Below are 23017 nucleotides of genomic sequence, written 5' to 3' on the forward strand. Positions count from 1 at the left end.
AGCCTGAACGCACGGACTTTTGTCCCCATGTTCGTTACCGACCTACAGTGTGGGCTGTCTCCCACAATGTCGCCGTCAGAGCATAGAATTGCACCATGACCTGAAGCAGATCACGCTCTGGCGGCCTCGCCGAAGATACAACAGAAAGCGTTTTGAGATGGCTTCAAAACCCATGCAAAGCCAACACCGTTAGTTTCAATATTGCCTGAAAGTGTATGCAGCCAGCCTTGTGTGGACAATGTACGTCAGTTCCAGGTTGTTTGTAATGCCGTGTAGAACCTATTCTGCGTGGGGTCTATCTTGGGCATGCCTTGTACGCCTACCACAGCTTGTTGGTCCCACGAATATCTTCGTGCTCGAGGCATGCGTTAGCTAGTAATAATAAGCTTGTAGATGCCGCAAGGGAGCAAATCCCCCGCTTCTAGAAGTAACGGGTGATTGTGGAGTGCAGAATCCTTTTGGACGTGCCATTTGCTATGCCGAGAATGCTACGCTGCACAACGGGCGATCAGCTTCCAAACTTAGAGGCAAATGTTGTTCCTTGGGCCGAGGGTGACGACTCTGCACGCTCACTCGCTGCTGTGGCAGCCCACCCGACATTGTGCATGGTGGCTGACATCCTGGTAGAAGATATACGATTCGAGGCCAGATAATTGCATGTATGTCGCCCATGTGCTTGGAATTGGCCTCAAACTGATAGCAAGCAGTCGAGGTGGGTGGTGAACTCGAGAAGGAATAGGTTCTGGTTCCAGCTCCAGCTCCAGTTCCATTTCCAAATCCAAACCTAAAGCTAAAGCTCCATCCGCTGTGGCCACTACCCGCTCAAGCAGCTGCAGGGGTTCAAGGGTCCTCCAAGATTCCCAATGCGTGCAGCAACTTGCTAAATGCGCCCATGTTCTGAGCACCAGGCCTGGATGAGCTTAGCACTATGCAAAAATGCCCCATCGAGGAGCCTTGTAGGCCTCAAAGTTAAAATTCGAATGCACGAAAAGGCTGCGGTCGCCCAAGCCAGCACTCATGAATATTGTGAGGAGTGACTTGAGGCATCGGAAAGGTGGCTTGAGATGCCTGTCGAATTCGAATGTCCCGAGCCGTAGCGTCCTGCACCCAAGATTCCCTCTGTCCCAATAGATTTTGGGCAGGCTCTGCTGTGTTACCTCCCAGCCTGGTCTTGCTCACTATAAAGCTGGCCCGGATCCCACGCGCACATTCACTTCCTCCCATCTTACCTTTTACTCCCTCGTCGTATGAATATATACCGTAACGATGGTGGAGAAGGACACTTATAACGTCGATGAGTCGTACAACGGCGTCCATCCTCAATATGTTGATGAGAATGGCATTGAGTCCAAGCAAGGCCGCATTACTGAAGCTGCCGCGCTGTACGGCGACATCCAGACCGCAGAAGAATTCGGCTATGTGACCAGAGGGTATGTTTTGCGGAATTCAAGAGTTGATGAGAGCTCGTCGCTGAGAATTATCCAGATTGAAATCCAGACACATCCAATTCATTGCCCTAGGAGGTACCATTGGTACTGGTCTCTTCTTAGGTATCGGCAGCGCCTTCACGCGTGCTGGTCCCCTTTCTGTACTTTTGGGGTACAGCTTCACCGGAATCGCTGTTTTTGCCATGATGCAGTGTTTGGGTGAAATGGCGACTTGGCTTCCTCTCCCAGGTTCCATTCCCCAGTTCTGCGCTCGTTATGTCGATGATGCTCTTGGATTTGCCGTCGGTTGGAACGTGAGTACTCCTCTTCTAATTCAACCCCCACATTATGTGGCGCCCTGTTGTTACTCAATTCTCGTGAGATCCAAGAGCTAACCAGGTGACCCGAACAGAACTGGTATGCTTCTGCCATCACACTCTGTGCCGAAATTTCTGCTGCTTCGATCGTCATAAACTATTGGGAAGGAGCGCAACACATCAACGTTGCGGTATGGATTTCGATCATTATCGTCGTTGTGGTCTGCTTAAATATCTTCGCCATCCAAATATATGGTGAAGCAGAATTCGTGTTTGCCAGTGTCAAGATCATTACTATTGTTGGTCTTCTAATCATGGCATTCATTGTTGATCTCGGTGGTGGACCAAACCACGATCGGTTGGGTTTCCGTTATTGGAAGCATCCTGGTGCTATGAAAGAGTACGACTCTACTGGGGCCACTGGCCGTTTCCTGGGTCTCTTCTCCGTCTTGGTGAACGCGGCTTTCTCTTATGGCGGTGTCGAGCTGGTTGCTGTCGCAGCTGGTGAGGCCGAAAATCCACGCAAGAACATCCCCAAGGCAGTCCGCAGAGTCTTCTGGCGTATTCTGTTCTTCTATGTTCTTGGATCTTTGGCCATCGGTGTTCTTGTCGCATCTGACGACCCACACTTGTTGAAGGCCCAGGAAACCGGTGCTGCAGGTGCCGCCCAATCTCCATGGGTCATTGGCATCCAAAATGCTGGAATTCCAGTTCTCCCATCCATCATCAACGCTGTCATCCTAACTTCGGCATCATCGTCTGCCAACGCCTTCTTGTACACCGGGTCCCGTTACCTCTTTGCTCTCGCACAGAACAGACAGGCGCCAAAGTTCCTTTTAAAGTGCAGCAAAGCTGGTGTCCCATATTGGTGTGTCTTCTTCACAGCCATCATTGCTGGTCTCACGTATCTTTCCGTCGACTCGAACGGCGGCGCTGCTACTGCTTTCAACTGGTTCCAAAACTTGACCACCATTGCATCCCTCTTCACCTGGTGCTCGATTTGCGTTGCTTACATACAGTTCCACAAGGCATTGAAGGCCCAAGGTGTTGACCGCAACACTCTTGTTTTCAAGTCCAAGTTCCAGCCGTACACCGCTTGGTTCGCCTTCACCTACTTCGCTATCATCATCGTCTTCAACGGTTTTGATGTTTTCGTTGGCGAGCACCACTCTCACTGGACCGTCACCAGTAAGTTTCCTCTATCACTCGCTCCTCAGGCCTCATGATCCTAACATGTTCCAGATTTCCTCACTGCTTATCTTGGCATTCCCATCTTCTTCGTCCTCTATGGATTCTGGAAGATCTTCAAACGAACTCCTTGGATCCACCCAGCTGATGCGGATATCACGACTGGTAAAGCCGCTCTTGATGCTGAGGACGGTCAATGGCCAGAGCAAATCCCACGTAATATCTTCGAGAGAATCTGGTTCTGGATTGCATAGATTGGCGAAGTGATCTCGTTGTATTCTGCTGCATCTTTGGTGTCCGTATCAAACAAACTGGCGATAATTTTGGTGATAATTTGAGATGTAAATGATATCCCCAATGATGAATGAAGATTTTGAATCTTGTTGAAATAGCATGCTTGAGATTTTCCATATCCGGTTTGTCCTCGGACGTGAATGTGAATGTATAGTACGAGGTCAATACGTAGTAGGAGCTCTGTGTACAGTTAGTCTTGAACTCTGAACATAAGAGACTGCAAGTTGATTGTACTATATTGGGATCTGATCTTTAATCCCTGCGCCGTCTTTTATGTCCAAGAACATAGTTGCGACGTGCTGTGCCTTGCCCAATGTTTGATGTGTCATCCGGTGATCGGGCCAAGACCCAATGTTGGTACTGTATCTGCGTCTTATCACCGCCAATAGGCAAACTTCATGGAGCATTTTCGACTTGCTACTCTCACACCGCTCGATATCATCAAGTTGCGAAGGAAGAATAGAAAAAAGTATATATGGGTCAAAGACGAGAAGTTCGAAGGGAAAGGCCTTAGGTTAGTAAGCTGCTGTAGCAAGGAAGGTGGGGTCTGAAGGCGGGCTATAGTGGGTCGTGAATTAGTACGCCTTCTCGCTGACATGGATTTGTGGCTGCACGTCTCTTATAATTCCTCCGTATTAGTAAGTAATACGCAGGAGAGACAACTGATTCCGCGAGACCGTGTTGCTTGTTGTATCCGAGGCTAATAAAGCCAATTCTTTGCTGAAGTCTTCGTACAGAATATATGTAATATACACAATATACAGAGAATATACAACATGACCTGGTACATTCATACATATCTCATCTCTTGGTGCGCTTCTTATTGGGAGTCTTCTTCAGATCTCCAGGCGCGTTCGCAATGTCATCCAATGCTTCCTCCTCCTCCTCCTTCGTCATACCCTCAGTAACATCGCCCTCGGGCATACCCTCAACAGCCACTTTCGCATCTCCATCGGCATTCACAGGGACTTCTCCCACATCTACCTCCTCGATCTTAACGGTCTCCGTCTTCTCCACCACCTCTCCTTCCTCACTCTTTTTGATCTTCTCCTCTTTGATTTTTCTCCCCAACGTCACTTTGCTCCTCTCGGCAGCCTTACACAAACCACTCAACCCTAATTCACAATCACCACACTTTCTTCCTACAGGGAGACAAATCGTCTGGCCAAGACCGACCATCAACCAGTTGATTTCGTGCCACAGTTCTTTTGGTAACCAAGCTTGGAGAGCCAGCCGAGTTTCTTCTGGGTTCTTGGTTTTGTGCCATCCCCACATATTGGTGATGCGGTGGACGTGTACATCAACTCCAATTCCTTCGGTACGACCCCAAGCAGCGCTGAGACAGAGGTACGCCATCTTAGGGCCTACTCCGGGCAGAGACATAAGGCCTTCAATACTGTCAGGGATGTCACCATTCCACTTATCTCTCAAAATTTCTGCCGCAGCTTTGATATACTTTGTCTTATTGTTGTGAAATCCGACAACCCATATTAACTCATTCAACAACTTCGGATCAACAGCCAGTATATTTTCCAACGTCAAGCCCTTCTCCTCGCCCTCTTTCCACGCCGGAAGTTCATTGTACAGCCTGTTCATGGCAACTGCATTCGTAGTATCTTTCGTTTGAGATGACAGCATCAGGGCAATCAGCGTATGGAATCGTTTGACCCTGGGAGTAACATGCGCTTGTGCCATACGCTCACAGCCCATCGTATCGACTGCGGCATTGGTAGCAGACCCCGTAATGCGCATTTCCTTCATAGTGGCATAGACCTCAGCCCAGTCATTGGGTGGCTGGACTTCCACTTCACCCGTCTCTTCATTCTTGATCTGACGTGCCGGCTTGCGGACTCTGGAAGCTTTCGCTGGAGATGGCGAGAAAGTGAGGGTGTCCTCGGTCTCGGTCTTGATTACCGTCTTATTTGGGGACTTCTTGATAGGCGTGCGGGGCGTAGGCTCCCTCTTGCGCTTTCGAGTCGTGGGAATAGCATCTTCGATGTCGACTGGTCCATTCGTTGCTTCGTCCGAGTCTATCAAAGAGCTTGCAAGGTTCGAGAGGGAGGAACGAGTGCTGCGGCGGCTTGAGCGTGTCGCATTGAGGAATTTGGTGGTCTCTTGCGAAAGCTTTGAAGTTCGCATGATGCAGGTAGAGCTTCGCAGCTCAGGGGCAGTTGTGGAGGTTTAGAAAAGCAAATCATGGTTGATATGGAAGAGCTCTACAAGTATGCCCCTGAATTCGGCTCGGCTCGCGCAATCGATGACCGAATGACTTTCGTCGCTTACGTACGAGCTCTAGCGTAGTCATGTTAGAGCTACTTGCAGGCTCCATCCAAATCAACTCCGGGTCTTTGTATTACTATTGGTGATTTATTTGAACGTGGATTTCAACTTGATACTTTCTCTGTGAATTGCACTCTTGTCTTTTCTCCCGTCTAGGCTTCAAAGTAAGTTGCCCCGAGATTATCCGGGTTTGAGGTCTGACTTATCTAGTCAAGTATTTGCAGGCATCTGCTAGAACTATCTCTGAGGTTCTAGCTGTTTATGTCCTTTTTATCACATTTGCCTTCACAATTATCTATTCTGAGAAGTCGAATCTTTCCCCGCATCTTCACTAAAGAGCTTGTCTTATTCACTTCTAAACAAATCGAAAGTAATGTGTCTATCGTTGCCTGTCCATGGTCAAATAGAGCATTTCATCGAGCAGTAAGAGTAGTGTTCATAGTTGTCACTTGTGCAATGCCATTAGTCTCGTGCCTAACACCTCTGTAGTCAGATACCAGAAGTATGACAACAAAGACTGGTATCATAGGAGGGGGAGTCAGTGGCCTGAGATGTGCAGACGTCCTTCTGCAGCAAGGCTTCCAAGTCACAATACTAGAGGCCAGAGACAGGCTAGGTGGCCGAAGTAAGTAACCTCTCCAATTACTGCCGATATCAAGATTGGGTGCTTTTATCGTTGTCTCCATTTCCCACTTCATACCTCATCACACTTTCTGAATACTTGGCGCTAAGACCAACCACAGTGCACCAAGACACACTGCCCAATGGCCATATAGTCGACATGGGCCCGAATTGGATCCATGGAACCGACAACAATCCAATCTTAGATCTTGCCAAAATGACCAAAACTGCAACTCACTCCTGGGCAGATGAGGCAGACGCACTCTACGATGATCAGGGAAAGCGTGTCAGCAACGCAAGCGAACTCAGTGGGACGTTCTGGGGTATTATCATGGAAGCTTTCAAGTTCTCTGAGCATCATGGAGCAACTATCGATCCATCGAGAAGTCTCTGGGATTTCTTCCTTGAGAAGGCTTCTCTGATGTCCAAGAATGATGAAGAAAAACGGAAAGCAAATATGCTGTTGCAGATAGCCGAGATGTGGGGTGCATTTATTGGGACTCCGATCAGTCGTCAGAGTCTGAAGTTCTTTTGGTTGGAGGAATGCATCGACGGTGGTGAGTACTTTCTCTTACTGTCCATGATCCTCTCGTTGCTAACTCGATCAGAGAATTTATTCTGTGCAGGCACATACCAAAATATTCTGGCGGTGATCACCAAGCATGCCAAGGAACAAGCAATAATCCATTTAAATACCAAAGTGAACAGAATTGAGACCGAAAATGGACAACCTATCCTCCATACCACAAACGGAGGATCTTTTGAGTTTGACGAGGTGGTGGTGACGGCTCCGTTAGGATGGTTGAAAAAGAACAAATCGGTTTTCAACCCAGAATTACCCAGCAGATTGACAGAAGCAATTGATGCCATCGGGTACGGCAACTTAGAGAAGGTGAGTACTTACAAACGGCACCTGAAGTGAGGATGCTAAATGTCTCCAGGTATACGTCACATTTCCTCGAGCATTCTGGCAAGGTCCCTCAGATGAACCAAACAAGGAGCCTCCCGCCGGATTCATCCAATGGCTCCACCCAGCATACTCCAAGCCGCCAGCTTCAAAAGACTGGAACCAAGAAGCAGTTGACCTCGCGACCCTCCCTGGAGCGTCTGCTCACCCAACTCTCCTTTTCTACATTTTCGGTGACCAAGGCTCTCTCATTGCCAAGAAATGGAACGATCTCCACACCGAATCACAACGGACTACCTGGCTAGCAGATTATTTCCAGCCATACATATCAAAACTTCCTCACTACGACGCAGCATCGAAAGATTGTATTCCAAGTTACTGCTTAGCGACCTCGTGGACGACCGATGATTTAGCTGGGAATGGCAGCTACAGTAACTTCCCAGTCGGTCTCAAGGAAGGAGATAAAGATATCGAGATAATGAGGGAAGGGCTTCCGGATAGAAATTTGTGGTTTGCTGGTGAGCATACAGCGCCCTTTGTTGCGTTAGGAACGGTGACTGGTGCTTATTGGTCTGGGGAAATGGTGGCGCAGAGGATCGCGAGGAAGTATGGTAAGGAGTGTGAGGTATTAGATAGCCAGAATGTTGGGGGCAGTAGTACCGGACATGATGGTGGTAAGGATGTCAATGTTCGCGGATTCGCTGATGATGGATTGAAGACGGCATAGGAGCAATGGCGTCGAGTCATGACTGGCTGGGGAGCATATTGAGTTGTACCTGGGATGATCTTGTGCGCACGGCATCAAATTTGACAAGATGGGTACGCAGTACGAAGAAAAGTAGAAGTTGGCTTACAAAAAGGATCACCACTCTGTTCAGCTTAATAAAATAGTCTTCACTCCTCGCCTCATTTCATTAGGCAACACTATAGATTGAGCATTTGAAGTGTAGAACCTTGATTTCAATTTCGGTGGTTATCTTAACAAATCGCTCAGTGGGAATCACGAAGCCTCCTATGCACAAAATCCAACGCCCCAAAAATATGCCGTAATATGCTCCGTATGTTGGCTCGCTACCTATGCCCGAAAAATCTCATAACGTCGTCAATGCTTCTTATATTTCTACGATTTAGTCAGCAAAATGAACACAAGACATCGTAGTTTAGACTTACAGCATCAGCTCTCTGTAGATTCACAGGGTCCAAAGCATTAGTGGCGCCCATCAATATCTGGCCTCCTGCCTTTGCGACCCCTATTGCAGGTCTTAATATTACAGTCGGTGCATGCTTTCGCACCGCTCTCAGCATGCCTGCTGCGTTCCCGCTCTCCATTACTTCCCCAGGTACTGCAATGATTGCATCCCGTGCAAGAACGAGATCTCTTTGTAGTCCGTTATACCCCCCTCGAAGACCTTGCAACACACCAACAGGTTGGTTGGCATACAAACTGATCTGCTTGCTCTCCTCGTCGGATTCATCGTCATCAATACCAGTCTTCTCTACAGCAGGACCAAGGAAGTCTTCAGCACCCTGTAAAACGGTCTGAACACCGATTGCAACCTTTGCGCCCAATTTGACAAGCTCGGTCCCCGTCGTCCTAGCAAAAGCTGCTGCACCTTTCGAAATCCCTCTCACTACGCGGCCGTCTTTCTTATACTCTCGCATTGGAACGACGAAGAGATGTCGGAAACCTTCGCCAACGTTCACAATCGACCTTACTGGTGCCAATCCAGCAAGAATTCCAGGAAGCTGATTCCTCTTGATGTCAGGCATCCAGATGTCGTTCAGACATTTTCCAAGCTTGTCGAAACCAGATATACCATAGATGATTGTGTGTCGCAAAACCATGTCCGCCTCATCTAGAATCAGAAAGTTCATGAATTCTGTCGTGTGGCCTGACCTCAGACCGGCATAATCGACGCGTTTAGGCTTGAAGTCTAACTTGACTTGGACAGAGTTCACTTCGACTCTCTGAAGGAATGGCACATCACCTGGAGATGGTTCTTTCGGCGTTGAATCATCTTTGAACTCGAAGAACCGTGTGATGAAATCGAGGGCATCTTGGTCGACATGAAGTCGAAGAGGAAGGACAGTCGCCTTGAGAACGATCTCAGACGCCGCTAGATCGGGTATTGGTTTCACATTGAGAATTTCAATGTGAATCATGCTAGTACCTGTCTCCCTTTCCCCGGCATCTTGCATGTATGTGGCAAATTTCCTCCAAGTTGAGGTCGGAACATGATCAAAGATCTCGAAATCTCGGACCCGAATGTCAACCGAGCTCTGTGTCTCGCCACTACCTGGAGGAAATGCCACAAGATCTACATTAACTCCTCGGAGCTCGAAGGTAATCTTGTGGTGTTTACTTCTATGTAAGCGTAACTTTTTGGTTCTAGATTTGCGTCCACTGCCTTGTCGACTTGGAGAAGTAGATACCGCTGTAGTTGCAATGGATTCGGTTTCTGTCGCATTATCGTTCAACTCCTGATTGATTGCAGCAGCAAGTTCGCGCGGGTCACGATTTGCGGGGATACCAATGTAGATCGAGTTGAAAAGAAAATCGCCAATAACGGTCTCTTCGTCGTCAACGTCTTGCTCGAAGGTAGGTCGTCGTTCGCTCCGAGCTCGTTTCTCTATTGCTTTCGACTCGACATCTTGCACAGCTTTAGATATAGTGTCGCGAGTGTGTTGCCAGTCGTAGCCATCAAATAGGTTCCAGATGATATGGACGTCACGGATACAGACTTTTAGGGGGCTTCTGCGAATTTTGGAGATGTTCGACCTGTCATAGGTGTTCTTGGCCGAGTTCCACCTGTGAGCTGTGCCTTCCAAAATCGATCCAGTGCCGAAATGATCTTCCTGAAACTCCAGCTCTTCATTCTCTGGTTCTTGTCGTGGTTCCACAAAACTCTCTAGTAGAACTCCTTCTGGAGTATCGCGAGAAGTCAACTTAGTTGAGCTTGATGATCCCACCTCGCCATACTGATCGTCTCTCTCGTTCTGGTAGTAGTCTGAGTCGAAATCGAGATCATCCGTTTCGTCACCCAAAAGTTCTCCTTCCAGGCCGTCTCCAATTCCGAAATCATCGTCGAAATTGTACTCTCCCTCTGCAGTACCAAAAGCATCTCCTGACAATGATGCAAGCAAATCATGTACTGGAATAACCTTCGTACGGTATTTCATCGCCTTATTTGGAGGAGTTGGAGGTGAGAGCCCATTCATGACGGCAATAAGAGTTTGAGTGGAGTCGGCGCAAGATTCGAGAACAAAGAGGTCATCTCGAAGCTCAACGTCGATGGATCTTTCGCCTTCCTCGCTCGTGAGGATTTGCACGATGGCTTTCGCTGACGATATGTAGCTGACAGAAACGTATCCCGTTGCGCAGAGATCAGCTACCTGTGTGCTGCCTCCGTCAAAAGAGGTTCGGCGAGACCTGATGTTGGTGTCGGCAGTAATAAGATTCGCGACGTTGTCAATCACGAGCACAGATGCCTTACCCAGGTCTGTTGAAAGGTTTGCGTTTCCATCCTTAGGAAGAAGTGCGTTCAGATGCGCTTCCGTCATCACGACAAGTACTTTCGATGGCAATCCTAGAGGATTGAGACCAATGATGCAGTCGCGAATGACAATATCTACTGTCATAGGCTTCGACGTAGAGCTCACAGTTCCGCCAGGAATGTCTTGCCTCATCTGCTTAGACTTGGGTCGGACGAGGTCTGTCAATGTAGCAACTGATCCAGCCAGACTCGCTGATATATCCTGAGAAGTAGCATCGTCCGCTAGCCCAAGCAGAACCATCAAGGTCGGTACTCTGTACTCAACTTTCAGATTCCACACTTTGACTCTTACTACTGGCTCCATCTCATCACCAATCATTCTTGCCATGAGCATTGGAGATCTCAAACTTGGCTCTCGCAATTCCGGATCTGTTGCAATACCAAGTAGAAGCTCAGTAGTGTTGCGACGTGCTGATATGTTACCAATGCTGAGGGCGACGAGTGCTGGTAAGGTGATTTGAGCGACTTCTATATCTGATGACGAGAGCTGAACCGTCCCTAGATCGTTCTCAAAGTCGACATGTGCTTCAAACTTTCGCAGCGTGACCAACGACAACAGTCCAGGTCGTTCGTCGTCCGGTAGATACTTCGCAACAGTTGCTAGTCTTGAAACCTCTTCTCCCAATTCCGGCAGATGATTCAGTTCGTGTAATCTGCCGACCCTGGTTTGAACATCGTCCACGGTAAGCCTCAATACAGCACCCTGCTTACGTTGTCGTAACAGGGTATCAAGCAGAATGTCATCATCCTGGTCATACTTGGCTTTGGATGGGGTGATGAGGGCAAGGAGTCGATCTAAGTCAGCATCCTTGGGGGACATCAGATACTCAATACGAGTAGATGTGATATCCACACTGATGGGCGGCTCGTCGTTTGAGTGCTTCAGATGTGGACCAGACAGACGGGTCTTCTGAATAGAAAGTCCAACACCTTCGTCTCGACTGACCACTTTCACGGCCGACGTTTCTATCCCAATGCTGCATTCAGCACCCACTAAATCTAGTATAAATCCTCCAATTCGTACATCTGCCTTGTTCTGATTGGCTACAGATTTGTCGTCTGGTCGAATTGGCGCCTCGAACCGGACTCCTCGGGGTTTAGGTTTGCCAGGGCTTGCAGTGATCGTTGCATTGGAGGCCATGGAACTGCCCAGATTCAGTACGCTGCTCAGACCTCCGAACCAGCTGAAAGTCTCATCAAGCTTCTGAAGGTCTATGGATACGTGAAGTGGTAGTGTCACAACCTCGCACCGTGTAATTTCTGTTGTTTGCATTATATTTACGGATATATCGATACCGTCTGAGGCCTTCAAATCCCGGACGGAATTTCGCATTTGAAGACTGGCATCAAAGGAGATGATATTTTCTCTCGCGTAGCCAAAGACGAATTTCTCAAGGGTTATCGACGTAGTCGTAGTTGAGGCTGTGATATGAGACTTAACCTGCAGACCACTAAAAGTTGTTCGCAACAATACATCTGCAAGTGATGGCGATGCTGCAGGACCACGAGAACCCAATGTACCTTCAAGCCTCTCAAGAAACAGAATAGAAATGTCTTGAACGGAAAACTTGAAAGACTTTTCTGGAGGAGCTGGCCCGTTCGAAGTACGATTTGCCGAGGTAGGCTTCATGGCTTCCTTGAGTTGCTGGGTAAGTTTGAACATAAGTCTCCCAACCGATATATCGAACTGGGCCACTACATTTCCTATCATTACTTCGGTGGAAGTATCTTTTGCTTCTTCCTCCTGGCCAACAGCGGCTGGCTCGGGTACTGGTACGCTCTGCCTTGTTGCTGGCCTTTGAGTCGGGAGATGGGTAGAAAATGCTCCTGGCACATTTGCAGATGTCGACTGTGAGACTGAACTCTGGACGCTGTATGTACTATAAGACATGGAACTAGGAGCGGCATGATCTGATTCGCTAGGAGAAGAAGTAGGGAGTGCTGAGGGTGCGTAGATATCAACCCGATCAATAGTAAAAAACTGTTTACTCAAGCGAGAGTAGTCATCCGAAGAAGTAGCAGATCGTTCAGAGGAATCGCTAGAGCCTTGAGGTATAGCTGGAATTTGGTGACTGTCAGCGACTGTAGGTGTCGAAAACGAAAGGCGTCGAGGCGTAGCGGGATTTTCAGCGTCGATCGTAGAGCTCTGTCGTAGATTCTCGAGGGCTAGTTCAGATTGTTCTGGGACTATATGTCGGGCATGCTCCAGGTTATCCAGCGGTTCCCCATGGCCGACGACTCTCGGGCTTTCTGGTGGTGATCTTGAGCCTTCACTTCCGCTATTTGAATTTGACCAACCGCCGGGCAATTTGGAAACTGAAGAAGTGTGCGAGACAGCGCTCATGTACATACTCTCTGCATCCTCATGGCTAAATAACTGTGATTGCGTAAGATCTTCTTCACCGGGAGGCGTGGATGCAGTCTCGAGGTCTCTGCCAGCGCTCGCTGATGCATCACCTAGGTTGGGACTTTGGGATAAGCGTTGAGCGCCAGTGGGAGGTGGATTCAGACCAGCAGGAAGAGTGGGCTGCGACTGAGAGATTCTCTTCTCTGAAAATCTTGGGCGGGTTCTGTTTGGCAATATGGTTGATTGCAAGACTGGACTAGTTGGGGACTCGTCAAAGACAGTTGTGGTTGGTAGATTAAACGTCTGGGGCATCACCGGTATATGTATAGATGCTCGTGGGGTGGAATAAGGTGATGATGGTTGGATGCTATTCTGGAGGTTACGAGAAGTTGACAAGAGGCCAGATTCTCCATTCCCGTTCTCGTCGTCGAGGTACTGGCTCTCGGTGACTTGGTCAAGATAGGCTGAATCTTCAAAAACACTGTCACTCATCTCATTCAAGGCTTCGTGAGCGCTAGCTGAGATATTAGAAGTTGAGTCGTCTTCTGGAGCGTCGTCAAATCGACCATTATCACTAGCAATAGTTGAGGCCCGCAGAGAGTCGGATCCGAGAACACTCTTGTGGGGAGAAGCTATTGAGAGGCGACTTGATGATATGTCAGAAGAGCTATCGGGCGACGAGCCCCTTTCAGATGTTTGCATCATACTGCTTCTTGTGCTAGGAATAGCTTTGGAAGCTGGACGTCGTCCTTCGGATGCTTCTGAGTACGCAGCCAGTGGGGAAGAGAGAGCAGATGATCTTGATAGGCTGGTAAAGAAAGCAGCTTCCGATATCAATGTACCCCGGATTTGCGAAAGACTAATCAGTTTCTTCCCCCTTTTATATGGAGGCTTTTGAGTTCGGACCCCAGCCGCGGATTCGTTCTCCAGTTCAACTGTGACGCCCTGGATGTCGATATCGTCAACCTTGAGAGAGATTGTGACAGGATCGGGAGGATTTGCTGACGAAAGTCTTGAAGCTTCATTTGGGAGATCAATATCCAAGTTGAAAATAACGCCTTGGATTCGAACTTGTAATCGATCCAGCATACCCTGCAGGAATCTGCCCATAAAGGTGGGTAGAGATAAGGCAGCACCTGTTCCTACTGGAATGTCTCCATCCTCGCTCAGGACTGAATTTGTTCCGAAGTCCTGCGTTTCGGACAAGAGTGCAGCTTCTAAGTCGGCCTTTTCTTCCTCTGGTTCTGTTTGTAGGAAGGACTGTGCCAAGTCAACGGCAGATGGGATGGTCGTTCCTTGCTCATGCTCTTCCAAAGAATCATGTTCGCGTGTACGGTCAGACCTTGTATGCGTACTTGAGCTTGAGGCATTCTTCGAGGCAGGACGTTTTCGTTTCCGATCGTGGTCTGTCCGATTCGTTTCTGTTGGAGATGTGACTCGTAGCTGGGTCTCCACCCCTTCCACTTCAACTAGTATTGCACTACTATAGAGGTCGACTGGAATAGTGACCCGGAGCAGTAAGACTCGGGCTTTGAGGACTTCTATTGTAGGGGGTAGTTGGAGTAACGTCTGTAGTTTCTGAGAAGCATATAAATTAGTATCAACAGCAGCAACTAGCAGGACAACTGCATACCTTCAAGCGTAAACCAACATCCCGGAATTCGAAAGTGGAATTTCTCCCCAATGCAATGTCCAAGTTATCCAAGCCCAACGCATCAGTGTCGAGGATCTCAAGCTTCGAAAGCGCATATTGAAGAAGGCGCTTCGGCATGGAGGATGCTTGGAAGTAGGCTTGCAGATAGGACGCCATGATTGCAAGGGAGCTTGAATATACTTCAAGTAAAGGTATAACCGGTCTGTCTCGTGATGTAGTAACAGGTTCGGGGTCCTGTGATGAATCAAGAGGTGCGCCTCCTCCTGATCACGATGGCCGCGTGCACAGTCTCAAGCGCAATGCTAGGTTGGCTTTTCATATCGGGGAAAGGATAGAGAAAGGGACTTGCTGTAGAAGTTGAGCTGTACGAATGTTCGACGCCATTTGTCGTGGGAGGACCTCTGAATGCCGGGAGTTGAAATGCTGGCAGAGCATCATAACGAAAGGTGCCCGCGTTTCTCCTTATCGATAAGACACTACCTAGCGGTACGGTCGTTCTGGGACACGTAGGTATACACATCACGACATTCAGCTGCAAACTTTAACAGCACCGATGAACTTATGATAAATAAAAGTATAGAATGAATATTAGAATACCCTTGGAAGTCCATTTTTGTCCATGATAACTTCATTGATTGCTGTGTTCGCTAGTCACGTGATACGACCCATCGTCATCAACCTGGAAACATCGCCATCTTTCGAGCCTAGACCGAACGTGTTCGTGGAAATTTGCATGTAGGCGACAGACTTCTCACGAAGGCGAGTCATCATTCAAATTGAGATCATGAGTGTTCCTCTCGCATGAGGCTAGAAGGGCGAGCGGGAAACGTGGTGGTGGACCTAGGACGATATTAAGACGGGGTTGGTCTCTCCTTCTTCGGTGTGCCATCTCGTCTCAGGAAGGAAGCAATCAAAACCGAAGCATCCGGCAAGGAAGGTATGGCCTAACACCGGAATGGGAAGATGAGAAGAGGAACATCAAAATGACCAGAAATCATGTAGCACTCGATAAATGACAATGAATAATAGCTCTCTCCGAGTCTCCCACTGGTACTTTTGTCAGCGTGATCTGATTGGGCTTCGATTCCCTTTTTTTTGTTTTCTGGTGCACCGCACCGCACCGCACCGCGCACCTCAGCTCTGGCAATTTTCCCTACTACTTCACCTTCACACCGCGCGAAAAAAAAGGTTCCAAGCCAACACAATGGTTTCTGCAATCAGCCAGCGTCAAAAGCAAGGCTTCTCCCACAAATTAACTCCATTCCCTCCATAACGATCCCACCACCAGAACATCACCGCATCCGTCACAGCCATACATCCATCTCTTTCGCCCAACGCGTCGACACTTTGTCGAAAGCCACCGTGCATCATCTCACGTTAGGAGATTCTCAAGGGCTCGGCGATTACGACAGTCACCCTACGCTGAAAACCTCCTGTCTTCCCATCTCTTCCTCCCATCCACCATCATCATCATCATCACCAACTCCACGATGGCTTCATCAAATCCTAAACCCGCTGCCACCGCCGGCGCTCGACGAAAATCCTCGAAGGGCACCATGATTGTCACTTTGAAACTGTCCTCTAAACTCCTTCAGAGATTTGCGCCCTCTGTCAAGGAGGAATCGCCATCCAAGGAATCATCGTCGACGATCTCGAACACACAGCCTGTCGCAGACAATCCGATCGAGTCGCTATCAAATACACCCGTCGCCAACGGCACACCTGTCCCGTCGTCGATGCCTCCTCCAACTGAGGGCGTCAAGAAGAAGGGTGTCAAGAGGAGCTCAGGTGTGGCATTAGATGCAAATGGCCAGCCCAAGCCTCGAGGCAAGCCTGGTCCGAAGAAGAAGGCAAGATTGTAAGTGCTTGATCTCCATCTCTTGTCGCATCTACGCAGCTGCAGACATCCAGGAATAGAAGGCCTCACGGTCGCACAGCTTGAAGGATCTCGGCACAAAGCCCTCAATTACATTACTATACTAACTTTCCTGCTTCAGGGAGGACGGCACCATCGACCATTCAAGCACAGCACCACGGGGAACCACAACTACTGCTCATAAGCTGGGGCCCAAAGCCAACCAAGGTGCCATCAACGCAGGCCTTCGGGCCCTTGACCGAACAGGCAAGCCTTGTCGCAAGTGGCAGAAGGGCAGCTTCAAGCTGAAGAGCTTCACTGGAATCATCTGGGAAATTCCGCGATGGAAGGCTCCACCAAAGATCACCGTCGAGGGAACCTCTGAAGGATCTCCTTCTGGAGAGAGCAGCAAGGAGAACAAAGACAATAGCCAGCTTGAAAGCGAGAAGAGCGAGAAGAGCAACAATGGCGTCGATGTCGAGTTGGCGAGCAACTTGGTCTCTTCCCCTGTCCCATCAAATCCTCCCGCTGCCCCAGCAGCACCTGCCGTCGCTGCATCTGCTTGAGAACTTCTTTCGACTGAACCGCATAGCATGTATTATTACATATATCACAGCATGGTGCTTTACTCAGTGGACATCTGTCTCGTACAATGAAGAAGTCATCTGGGTTGGCTCCGACCAAAAAGCTTTAGAGGCGTTAGTGGGTCTATTCTTGCTGTAGGGTCTTGATATGCAAGGAAAAGAAAATGGCGTTGGGTCTCGGATTTTCGTGGAGGGTCTGTTAAGCGATCATGGCTGGCGTTCTCTTGAGGGTGGGATTGTATTATAGTACAGCATCGGTGTATTATTGCTCTTTGAATGAAAGGCACCTCGATGCGGTGGTCTTTCAACCTCATTCTGCGTCTATTGGTGATATGGTGACATACTGGCTGAAAGTACCAATATTTATGACGAGACCAATACAACAGGTGCTAAAGAGAGTGTTGAGGTCGAACTTGAATCGGGCTTCCACATTCGAAGAACAGATTCCGATCAGCACACATTCAAGAATAGGTCTCGATTGCTAGGACTCGGCAAGCAGTCTATGAGTGCACGTACAGAGAATATGTTCGTCTCTGGCGAAGATGTGAACATACTCGTTTTGATAGCCGCCACATGTTATGCACGATTTTCACGACCAAGTACAAGGACGAGAAAGTTCAAGTATGCTGTCATTCATTTGATCTGATTTGTCTTGGGGTGAAGCCCGTTTCTTGAGTTTGGAGGAAGTCCTGCCAGCCTGGAGCCATGATTTGAGCGAGCCAAATCTTGGCACATCCACATTTTACTCCAGTAATCAGAAGAAATACAAGAATTTGACTATTTTCCAGGAATAATGAACCTTCAGACATATGATCCTAAATCGTCGTGCTGAGAAATTGGCTGGTCATTCTCACTGTCTCGTGACAAGTACCTTCTCCCCACCTTTTTCAGGTTGTCTCAAATGAGTCTAGTCGCTTGTAGCTCAGCGCCTGGCATTGCGTCTATCATCGTTGTTCACTGATACACCCATGCTTCCAATCTGGACCTCGAACGAAAGAACAAGTCATATAATGGACTCGCATGCAGGACCCAAGCTCTGGTAGAGCTGGCAAACCATCTCCTTACACATTCACACCATATCCTGGCTATGAACGCATATTCACCACATCATAGACTCCCCACCTTAGTCCGGTCATCGATACACTGAAAGCCAGATATAAGGGCGGGACTTTATTTATATTCACGAATCCGAGACCACTCTCGAAGATACACTACACCAATCTTCGCAAAAACACCGCCTGCAAAGGACAGCATCCTACAACTACGAACGCTTGGACATCTTGAGATGACGAACTCGTACCCTTCGGGCTCACCGGGGGTTCCAGATTCGAGCATGCCGACTGGAGCTCCCGGATTCATGCCTCGAAGATCCTCGTATGCTTCAGTCGTTTCTGGGACGGCATCGGGAGCTCCATATCAGCAGCCAGCTCGGTCTGGCGCATTCTCACACCTTCTCAACCAGAACGCGGACTTTAGCTATGATCCTAGCTACCAGAACTTCGGCGGGCACCAGCGATACGATCACCGCACGTATGATATGGATTTCCACACAGGGGGGAGCTCTCATGGGCGTTCGGGGTCATGGGGTCGTGGCGGACAATTACACCCGTTTTCGAGTGCATTCGCAGCGGTAGTGAGTGGAAATGGATATGGAAATTTCGGCGGAAGCAGCACAGAGCAGTTCTTCATACCATCATATCTGAAAGGGTCAAGATATCTACAGAGGCTAGAGGAGGCACACAAGGCGAAGATTGCAGCGCAGAAAGACAGCCAGTCTGCTCCATCCTCACAACCTGGTTCGCTCTCTACAAGTGCAAGCAGTGTAAATCTGCATACGAAGATGGCTTCCTCGTATCGGGGTATCGCACATGATGTGATTGAAAAAGCACCGCCTTCAAAAGACGAAACTCTGACCCCTCTACCTTCTAAATGGAATAGCCTGGATAAGTACGGAGGTTTAGAGGTATTGAACGATGGTATGGAAGTGAAGTTCTCAGGGCCAAAATCTGAAAGGGACCGAGATCATGAAGCGTGTGCCATCAGGGCAGACCATCCTATGCCATCCCAGTGCGGAATCTACTACTTTGAGGTCGATATTGTCTCGAGGAAAAGAGAAGAGTATATCTGCCCATCTACATGCCACATATTTGACTATCTCTAACACACTCCGTAGAAGCTCTATTGGTATTGGTTTCTCAACCAAGAACGTACCATTATCAAGGTTGCCCGGATGGGAGCCAGAGTCATATGCGTACCATGGGGACGACGGTCACTCATTTTGCTGCCAGAGCTCAGGCAAGCACTACGGACCACCTTTCAATTCCGGAGATGTGATCGGCTGCGGAGTGAATTTCCGAACAGGATGTGCTTTTTTTACGAAGAACGGTGATCATCTAGGTAAAGTTACTTTCACTTCTCTTAGTAACGCTTGCTAAACTCTATTTCAGGTACCGCTTTCCGCGATATCAAGGAAAATAAAGGGAAGCTCTTTCCTTCCGTAGGTATGAAGAAAGCGGGCGAGCATATAAGAGTAAATTTCGGGCAAAGACCATTTGTCTTTGACATAGATGGCATGATGTCGGCAAGTAATACTTTTTCTTATCCCCATTCCCCACTTCGTAGCGATATACCAGGCAATGGCTCCAACAATCAAGAAAATGGAGCAGATGCCGCTGGAGCTCCGGAATCATCCTTAGAAGACGAAAATACGGCATCTATCCAGGAACATTTTATCCACCGAGAAGTAGTTCCGCCTCCTCTTCTACCCCTAGAAGCAATTCCAACTGGTCTGTCGATCCATAAGAATGAAGGGCAGGCCCTACCAGCTGTCACTGAACATGCTCCGACTGCTGAAGCTACCGATGACCCCGGTGTCATCGACACCTCAGCCAACAGCGCGAACCATTCTAGCACCCCTGAGATTGTCAACGACAGAGCTACGAGTCCAGCACGAGAGGAAACGCTTGGACCTTTCAACACTTATGATCAAGCTCGGGCAGCAGGTCGGATACGCCAGCTCGAGGCCAATAGTGGCGAGCTGGACAGCTCTACAGCACGACCGTATATCACTCTCAATACATTTCGAACACGGCGAGGTTATGAGACGAGGCTCTATACATGGCATCATGCCTTGGAGCATCCAACCATCAGACGTATCTCTTCGGCCTCAAATGCAACAGTGACTCCAGCAACTGCGGATCGAAATATTGGAAGTGCATTGCTGCAGCCTACTACAGTGACCGATCTATCCCTCGTATCTCCACTAGACTCTCCACCTCCTCTGATACCACTAGATGGTCATACACCAACATCATCTGGTCGTGGACCCTACAGACAAGATCTCGATAGTTCAAACGGCTTCAGCCAATTCCCTAGTTGGGGTTTCGCAGAAACAAGTAACCATCCGTCTGGGCCATATCTCAGTGATCTTGACAGTCTTCAGACAGCCAATGAAAACCAGATTCGACTACTACGTGGTAACACTGCGACTTCTAATTCTGTCCTGTCGAATGCAACGCGCGATTTGACAGAATCAGCCAGTCCCAGGAATGGTACTTATATCTCTGCGGTTCGGCTGTCACGCCGTGAACGTCGTCCAACCATTACATATCAAGAATTCTTTTCCGGAACCCAATCTCCAAGACCGCGGAGAACACAAGATCGCTCAAATCGTCCACTTGCGCTACCTTATTATCGCCATTCATTCACAAGTCGGAATCCACGTCAGCCGCCTCCAAGCAATGCCATTGAGTCTCAAAACTTCCTTGGTATCAGTGGTGAACGACCTCGGAGGAGTCTGCACTCACGGCTGAGTTCTGCCTATGATGCACTTTCTCAAGTCTTGAATGAATATAATGGCCCCGTTCACACGTTTGATCTTTCTGGATCAGGCTTGTTTCATCCTCTTACATATCGGGAAGAGCAGACAGCTTTGGCCCAAAATGGCCACCGAGTCTTCCATGGCCCCGATTCAGAGATTCGACAATCTACTGCCAATCAAAACGGACACAGCCATGTTACTTCTCCCCCGAACATCACTACAATAATAGGCCAACAATACTCGACTGCTCAGAACGGGGTTGGTCGCTTTGTTCAACATGGCCAAGGCGCACCTCACCAGCCCTCTTCAGAGAATCCACGAGCTCCAGGAAGCCAACCCCCAATTGGTCAATCAAGTAATGATGCCAACCATGCAGCAGAGCCACAGCTACAATCACCGGTTGAACAGGAACGTTCCACAACAACTAATTCGCTTTTCATCGCACTGGCAAGAATTCCACAAATCTCTGAGAGCGAGCGCGCTCAAGTCGCCCTCCTCCAAGCACAAATTGGCCGCCTTCGCCAGGATTGGATATCGCGGGAGATTTCTAAGGTTATGTGGACAGGGATACGAGCTAATTATTCATCGCAGAGAGAGAAGAAGCAAATCAGACAAGAAATTGAAGCCACAAGCACAGCTAAGCTAGCACCCCCAATGGACGAAACAGAACTAATACAAGCATTGGTACGTTGGTTGAAGAGATTGCTCAGAAAATTGCTAAGTGTGCTAGGTTCTCCAAGCTCTTGCCCATGATGGCTATGTCGAGACTGCCAGAGCATTTGCGGAAGAAGTTCACGCAGAAAAGAAAGCATTGAGCCTAGATCCGAATGAGGTCGTTAAAGGTTTCGATGTCAAGGAGGATGAAGATGCAAGTCATCGTCAGCGTAAATTCATCAGTTCCTTCATGATAGAACAGTGGCTAATGACTTCACAGGGATACGAACTGCTGTTCTGGAAGGGGACGTTGACAAAGCTCTGAAGTACACTAACGCTTATTATCCAAGTGTGCTCAAAGACAATGAGCATGTCTACTTCCGCTTACGATGTCGAAAATTCATTGAAATGGTGAGACAAGCAGCCGAGTTACAGAATGCCAGCTCGAAAATCATCAAGAAGAGTAATGGTCATAATGGAGACTGGTATGACGATATCATCAATCATGACATGGAATTAGATGATCATCCGAACTCAAACAACTACGACCGGATGGACACCGAGGAACTCCCTGAAAGCCAGAATGAGCATCTACGATTGTTACAAGATACACTGGTTTATGGTACAGAACTCCAAGCAGAATTCAAGGATGATCCAAGAAGAGAAGTCAAGAAGGGCCTCGACGACATCTTCGCTTTGATGGCATATGAAGACCCATTGAAAGTCAAAGAGGTCTCTCATCTCCTGGATCCTGGAGGTCGGATGGCAGTGGCAGAAGAGTTAAACTCTGCAATACTACGTAAGCTCAGCCACGTGAAAGTCGTACACGGAACATAGACGCTAATGAGCCGCAGTATCTTTGGGCAAATCCTCCTCCGCCGCTCTCGAAAGACTCTATCAACAAACATATGTCTTGCTAGAAGATCTTCGAGAAGGGGGTGGTGCTGGTTCACTCGTAAATATTGACGACTTCGTACGGCCGAAGTCCGGCTCCTGAGACATAGCAAGCAGGTCAACTGGGTAGGGATCAAGGGGCGAATGGAATTCTTTGACAAAGAGACATTCTTCCCAGTCAGGCGTTAACATCATCTTATTTTGCTCGGTCTCCTTATCTTTCTCTACTCATACTCGGCATGCATGTGGATAGGTGTATGGGGTTAATCGGCTGCTCAGCCTTTCCTTTTCTTCAATGGGGAGTATGTTCATTGCGTGAGGAGATGATGGGAAAGGATTGATGGACTACAATGGGCTGCGGTACTGGGAGCACAGACGTCTTGGGCTTGGAGCTGGGGGCTTGGACGGACTGAGATGCTTTGATGCGTTTGTTCCGCGATGTTTAGACTGGATCGGCCCTGTTGCGTCGGATGCCATGGGATGGCGCCCGGTATATGCGAGTGATTGATTGTTCATAAGCATAAATGAGTTTCCAAAGTCTTCTCGTTGTTGTCTTGCTTGTGATGATGAACTGTTCTGGTTTCGATAGGCGAACTGCGGTCAGGGGCAGAAAGAGGCTGA

General features: G+C 48.6%; 6 protein-coding genes across 6 annotated transcripts; 4 read left to right on the forward strand and 2 right to left on the reverse strand.

The window, feature by feature from the left end:
• Positions 1-1073: 1073 nt before the first annotated feature.
• Positions 1074-3322, forward strand: LY89DRAFT_684319 (uncharacterized protein). Its single transcript, XM_018214854.1, has 4 exons — positions 1074-1430; positions 1486-1741; positions 1840-2932; positions 2987-3322. Exons 1-4 carry the CDS (start codon positions 1267-1269, stop codon positions 3184-3186), a joined length of 1713 nt encoding a protein of 570 aa, XP_018072768.1. The 5' UTR covers positions 1074-1266; the 3' UTR covers positions 3187-3322.
• Positions 3323-3913: 591 nt separating this feature from the next.
• Positions 3914-5601, reverse strand: LY89DRAFT_684322 (DNA glycosylase). Its single transcript, XM_018214855.1, has one exon. It carries the CDS (start codon positions 5363-5365, stop codon positions 4028-4030), a length of 1338 nt encoding a protein of 445 aa, XP_018072769.1. The 5' UTR covers positions 5366-5601; the 3' UTR covers positions 3914-4027.
• A 61-nt stretch (positions 5602-5662) lies between these two features.
• LY89DRAFT_48305 (FAD/NAD(P)-binding domain-containing protein) lies at positions 5663-7963 on the forward strand. Its single transcript, XM_018207841.1, has 5 exons — positions 5663-5670; positions 5722-6131; positions 6250-6684; positions 6736-7019; positions 7069-7963. The coding sequence occupies exons 2-5, from the start codon at positions 6011-6013 to the stop codon at positions 7759-7761; spliced, it is 1533 nt and encodes a 510-aa protein (XP_018072770.1). The 5' UTR covers positions 5663-5670; positions 5722-6010; the 3' UTR covers positions 7762-7963.
• On the reverse strand, positions 7949-14905 carry LY89DRAFT_48327 (uncharacterized protein). Its single transcript, XM_018207842.1, has 3 exons — positions 14569-14905; positions 8205-14513; positions 7949-8154 (listed from the first exon to the last, which is right to left on the reverse strand). The coding sequence occupies exons 1-3, from the start codon at positions 14743-14745 to the stop codon at positions 8137-8139; spliced, it is 6504 nt and encodes a 2167-aa protein (XP_018072771.1). The 5' UTR covers positions 14746-14905; the 3' UTR covers positions 7949-8136.
• Positions 14906-15971: 1066 nt separating this feature from the next.
• LY89DRAFT_48196 (DUF1711-domain-containing protein) lies at positions 15972-17124 on the forward strand. The gene is made up of 2 exons (XM_018207838.1): positions 15972-16447; positions 16587-17124. Exons 1-2 carry the CDS (start codon positions 16080-16082, stop codon positions 17008-17010), a joined length of 792 nt encoding a protein of 263 aa, XP_018072772.1. The 5' UTR covers positions 15972-16079; the 3' UTR covers positions 17011-17124.
• A 789-nt stretch (positions 17125-17913) lies between these two features.
• LY89DRAFT_48210 (uncharacterized protein) lies at positions 17914-22710 on the forward strand. The gene is made up of 6 exons (XM_018207839.1): positions 17914-19146; positions 19202-19425; positions 19476-21532; positions 21579-21732; positions 21783-22301; positions 22357-22710. The coding sequence occupies exons 1-6, from the start codon at positions 18314-18316 to the stop codon at positions 22497-22499; spliced, it is 3930 nt and encodes a 1309-aa protein (XP_018072773.1). The 5' UTR covers positions 17914-18313; the 3' UTR covers positions 22500-22710.
• Positions 22711-23017: the final 307 nt, after the last annotated feature.

This window comes from Mollisia scopiformis (assembly GCF_001500285.1).
Source record: "Mollisia scopiformis unplaced genomic scaffold LY89scaffold_10, whole genome shotgun sequence".
Classification (NCBI taxonomy): Eukaryota; Fungi; Ascomycota; class Leotiomycetes; order Helotiales; family Mollisiaceae; genus Mollisia; species Mollisia scopiformis.